Source organism: Fukomys damarensis, unplaced genomic scaffold, assembly GCF_012274545.1.
Source record: "Fukomys damarensis isolate Sample0158 unplaced genomic scaffold, DMR_v1.0_HiC HiC_scaffold_1, whole genome shotgun sequence".
Lineage (NCBI taxonomy): Eukaryota > Metazoa > Chordata > Mammalia > Rodentia > Bathyergidae > Fukomys > Fukomys damarensis.
The window spans coordinates 29,978,286-29,983,834 of record NW_022900913.1 but is presented as its reverse complement, the minus strand read 5'-3'; the positions used below and the strand labels follow the sequence as shown (position 1 = coordinate 29,983,834).

At 34.7% G+C, this 5,549-nt stretch overlaps 1 protein-coding gene and 1 long non-coding RNA gene across 4 annotated transcripts in view; one reads left to right on the top strand and one right to left on the bottom strand.

Moving 5' to 3' along the window:
* Positions 1-5,549, top strand: part of Lifr (LIF receptor subunit alpha) — a 48,548-nt gene that overhangs the window by 11,263 nt on the left and 31,736 nt on the right. For both annotated transcript variants that reach the window (XM_010607743.3, XM_033760208.1), the window contains exons 4-5: positions 155-318; positions 4,459-4,633. In XM_010607743.3, coding sequence (XP_010606045.1) covers positions 155-318; positions 4,459-4,633 — 339 coding nt within the window. The remainder of the gene's footprint in view (positions 1-154; positions 319-4,458; positions 4,634-5,549) is intronic.
* Positions 1-5,549, bottom strand: part of LOC104850700 — a 31,609-nt gene that overhangs the window by 10,648 nt on the left and 15,412 nt on the right. For both annotated transcript variants that reach the window (XR_777042.1, XR_004515811.1), the window contains exon 2: positions 4,360-4,400. This is a non-coding gene — a long non-coding RNA (uncharacterized LOC104850700). The remainder of the gene's footprint in view (positions 1-4,359; positions 4,401-5,549) is intronic.

The window sequence follows — 5,549 nt, the reverse complement described above, 5'->3', positions numbered from 1 at the left end:
TATATAGTAACAGGGTTTTAGTAACAGGTTTGAGAATTTGATATGAATTCTTGATTGATCAAGATGTAGTTTTAAAATAGTTGATAATGGAAGTACAGTATGAAGCATGATTACTTATTTTACTAAACTTTCTCTTTTGTTTCATTTTTTTAAGCCTTAATTCCAGACACTCCAGAGATCTTGAATTTGTCTGCTGATTTCTCAACCTCTACATTACACCTAAAGTGGAATGACAAGGGTTCTGTTTTTCCTCATCACTCAAATGTCATCTGGGAAATCAAAATTCTACGTAAAGATAGTATGGAGCTCGTAGAATTAGTAAGTTTGAATAAAAATATTTATATTTTTTATGGCAATACTGAAACTGAACAGTATTAGAAATCATTTTTAGGATGGTATCAATGAATTTTTTGATTATTAAGAAAGTAGATAAAGTGTCTTTCAGGGTTCATTAAAAACTGTATGCTGTGATTCAGAAATCACATGTGTCACCATTAGAAGGAGTTTAAGAAATTAAGGAGGGGCATACATTTTCTGTCACTTGAACACAGTAAATGTTATCTTTGTGTACTCCTCTCTAGCCTTTTAATATGCATCTCTTTACATAAACAAATTGAAAATGGATTTTTAGTCTATTTTTTGTCTTTGTCCCATATTATACATAAGAATAAATGTTTTAAAACATATTGAGCCATGATAATTATCAGATTTCCTACTGCAAAGTAAATGCGTCATTATCTGTTCTAATGCCTGAGAAGTCAGTAAGCTTCAATTTATCAGAATCTAAAATATGTTCTTAGGTTTAGAACATGCTTTTATTCATTTGATCCTGTTTATGAATAATTTTTTATGCTCTGTATTTAGTTTTATCCTTAGAGGTAATGAGTAATAGTTATGAAAAGCTTGACAGGTATCTGGATACTAAAATAAAGGAGATACTTTTTCAAGTGTGAATTAAATAAAAATAAATAAAAGGATATGTTAGTCAAAAACCACATAACTTACTGCTACAAGATACATACCAAGTTGGTAATTATAAGATTATAATTTACTATATGGGGAAGAAATATCTTTGAGTGACAAAAATATAGCAAGAGCCAAAAAAAAAAAGGAAAAAGTATATATTAAAAGAGGGAAAATGCTCCAGGTCAAACTGTAAAAAATGTGACATTTTTATTTGTAATAAGTTATTAGTGTCATTATCTAAATCAGAATTGCTACTGCAAAATAGTAGTAGCATCATAATCTGCCACAAAATAAAAACTGTCATTTTGTAATAGCTTAAAAATCAAGGATTCTGGCCACCTGCCGCATAAGCGCAAGGTCCTGAGTTTGATCCCCGGTACCAAAAAAAATAAATAAATAAATAAAAAATCAAGGATTCTGGTCACTAATGTTGCATTGAAGGTATTTGACAGCTCACAACTGTTAAAGCTGTACCCTACAGGCAGGACCAGGGGTCCCCAGAGCTGTCTGTCACTGGCCCCCCACGCACTCCATTTGTCTTTCCCTGGAAACAAACTGTTTCAATTCTTCTAGCTGATGTTTTCCATTATTTGTTTCTGTTTTTGCAAATACTTTTCTTATGTTCCTATTTGTTTTGTAGTTAAGAGCAATGTTTTAATTGACTTACGCAATGAAAGATGAGAACTTAGTTCTCTCTCCCTCACCCAACTCACTCACATTTGCAGTCTCTCTCTTTCTCTTGTAAAGAGCTCTTCACCCACCCCCTTTCCCCATTTCCTGACTTCTTCTAACATAGTTCTGATACAGTTTTTGATAAAACTTTATTTGTTGTATTATGGTTATATAAATGCTACTCAACTTTGTCTTTCATGAAACTTCTATTATCTCTTTTTAAAAGTTTCTCTGCTTAATTCATCCCTAAATTTTCTCCAGGTTATATAAATCTCCTTGAAATTTTTAAATATATTACATATTTTGTCATTTTATCTTTGTTCTTAAATGTCTTTGAGGACCTCTGGCTGGCTTCCCAGCCTTTCTTGCACAAGGGCTCCTGAGACACTGATGATATAAGCGTAACAGACAGTGTGAAGTAGCTGCAGCAGCTGGTGGTCAGAGGTGTCCCATGCATTCCAGCCTTAGCCTCAGCTCCTATAAGCAGCCTTATGCTTGCTCTGATTAGGGTTTAGATGTACCTGTAACCCACTCAAGATAGACTGAGGTGTTGTTCGGCTCATTTATTAGGAAGATAATGGTGCAAGGGACTCCATCAACATCTGAGGTATTCCTTATGGCTTTTTCTTGTGATGGATCCTTTTCCTAAATCTTCTAATAGATTAATATCATATACTATTATATTATTTCTTCATTTTGGTGGAAGTGTATATTCTCATAGCTGTTTGTTATTATAGATTATTCACTCTGCTGTCTATAATAGCTAGCTCACAGATATGATTTATTGTTCAAAAAGTAAAAAGCCTATCAACTGCTGTTATTGAGAAGATGCAGAACAATTAGAATATACATACATTACTATTGGGAGTGCAAGATTCCACCAGATGAAAACATTCAGACATGGCATTTCTGAAAATACCTTTATTCTATACTCGTGTGATTTCTAGTTTAACTAGTTATAGAATTATAGGTTGGAAAATTATCAAGATTTTGAAAGCGTTGTTCCATTGTTTCTTCTTGTGCTGGTTTATCTTCACTCTAGGCCCCTTTTAGACTGATGTGTCAGCTTAGGAACTTTTTTTTTATTTCTTTCATTTCCTTTTTTTCCTTTTTTACTTTGAACTTTTGTTCTTCATAAGTTGGACCTTCCAGGCTGGTCCTCTCATCATTGTGTCTTTCCTGTTTTCTGGCTTCTTTTGCTTTAATTCTTGAGAAACTTTCCGTAAACTTTATCATGCAGTTCTGCTATTAAATTTCTGTTAATATAGTTTTCATTTGTAGGAAATAACTTTTAAAAAGAATCTCTTTTCTTTTTTAAGTGAATCCTGTTTTTGTTTCATGAGTGGACTATCTTTTCTTAAGTCTGAAGGTATCAGTGATTTATTTGTTTTTCTTTCTACACACCATTTTTCTTCAAGTTATGTTTTCTCTTTATTTTGGCTTTTTTACTTTTATATTAGGATGCTTTCTATAAATTTGGTCACTTTGATTGCTGCTTATCTCTAAATGTGAGGCTCTTAAAATCTGATTGGAACCTGGGTTTGGTTGAAGGGGACTTGCTGACTGGGGACTTCGTTGTTGGATAATTAGGATAGGCTATCTACTTAGCAAACTTCTGATTTTATTTTAGGTAATTATATCTTACCCTGTTCGTATGCCCTAAACATACATTTGCTGAATATGAATCTGACTACTAGTGTTGTAAGAGCTGAGGAGAGAAAGAAGGCCTATGTTAGCAGTCCCTGTTTTGGTGTAGTATCCCCCATTTGCAACTCCTAAGATTCTTCAATCCAGAAGAGCTCTGTTTAACTTTCCCAGAACACAGGTGTCTCTTCTGCTTCCAATATGAGCTGCTCATGTTTCTTCAGACAAATTTTAAGCCATCCTGCTTTGAGCCCACCCTCGTCCAGTATTTCCAGGGAAACATGCTGCAGCCCCTCTGTGGGCCCTCTGGAGCTTCCATGATAGGAACTAAGTGGTTTCTTGGCTTTCCCACTGGAAAGCTGTTGTAAGATTCAACTTTCTTAGGACTTTTAAGTCAGTTGCTACTATCCATCTGCTTTCCACCTTCTAAAATTTTAGTGGTGTTGCTGCATGTCTTGGTTTTTTTGGTACTTGAGTTTCTTTGCCTTTCAAAAAAATCTGTTTACTCTTGTTTTAAAAGGATCTCAGAGTAAGACAGAAGGAAATACATTTCTTTGATATCATTGTCTTTTTAATTGAAACTCCCAAGATACCTTTTAGTAGTCTTCAAAATTGAAATCTTGTCCATTTCTCATAGGTGAGATTAATATCCTATACTACTATAAGTTGCATTTAAATTAAACTGTTGAAAAATAATTTCTTGTAAGATAAAATTTTAAAAAAGAATGCATATATTAAAATTGTTATGTAGTTGGTAACGAGATTACACTAAAACAGTTTATTTTGTTGAAATGCTGCCCGCTCCTTGACTTTAGAGATACAAACTCATTAACTATTTTTCCTCCACAAAAAGAGATCCTTTAGGTAGCAGTATATCTTTTCTTAAGTGCTGTATTAGCCATTTTGATGAATATCAGTGTTCTGGATGATAATGCAGTAAGGCTTGCCATTTAAAAGTGAACATTTTAAAAAAAAAAGAAGTGAGCATAGTTGTATAGTGATTGTTACTCTTTACTTTCCTGGTATACCTTATAAAAAACCAAGATAGTTTTACAAAAGGACACACCATTTACTTACTGATGATTACTTGGTGATATGGTCTTTGTGGTTTTCTGACCCTAAAAGAAAGCAGAACATACCGTTTGGAAATATAATTTTATTTGGGCTTGTTTTTAGGTGACTTACAACACAACTCTGAATGGCAGAGATATAGTTCATCACTGGAGTTGGACCTCAGACATGCCTTTGGAGTGTGCCACTCATCATGTGAGAATTAGGTGCTACATTGACTCTCCTCATTTCTCTGGTCTCAAAGAGTGGAGTGACTGGAGCCCAGTGAAAAATATTTCTTGTAAGCCTGGATTTAAAGAATTTTTGTTTCAAGGGAACTGGAGTGCTGAAAAGCAGTGTTTTGTGTATACTCTTGGTTCTCTGAATCTCAATAGCTATATGAGGACCACCTGGGAGCTTCAAATCTATCATTCCAGGAGTTTTAGATTAAGGAAGTTCAAAATAGAGTTCAGGAGTCTGTACTTTTAAAGACTTCCTAACTGGCTGAATAAACATCCCAATATGAAAATCATTATAGTAGGAACTGAAGAATAATGTAAAAATATGTTGTTGGAAAAGAGGTCAGGTTGATATATTAAGAAAATAGTTCCCAACTTCTGATCCACAGAGCAGACAGCACTAGAAGGCACATAGTTATTGTAGAGAATATGGGAGTCTGTAAACATACCAAAAAATCATCTATCCATTAAACGAAATTTATATCCAAGCAGAATGCTGTCAGGGTAGAGTACGATCAAGAAGAACATTGCCAGTAAAATGAAGTCTTGAAAAACTCTGGCAATTGGAAGGGGTAGATCACTCTAGTGACAATGTGCAGAAATGAATTAGAGCAAGGGAAGCATGTAAATAAGTGAGAATGTCTGTCTATTGAGCAAAAGCCAATGAAAAATGAACCTAGGACACTAGGGTTTAGAAATGAAAAGGGATGGAAAGATGTGAAAATGCCATTGGCAAGAGAGAAATAGGGCCAAAGGTGCCTGTTAGTATGGGTAGCTGAGTGGTTAGTGATGCTGTTCTCTGAGACAAAAAAAGTGTGAACAAGTTCGATGGGAAGGGAAATTTTTGTTTTTAATCATTAGGCTTGAGGCACTGAAGTGTTTAGGTAGCAGGGGCTACACCGACGGTTGGAAATGTAAGTTTGGCATCCTGGTGTGAGTAGGTACAGCTGGACAGGCCTGGTTGGGGGTCACTCATAT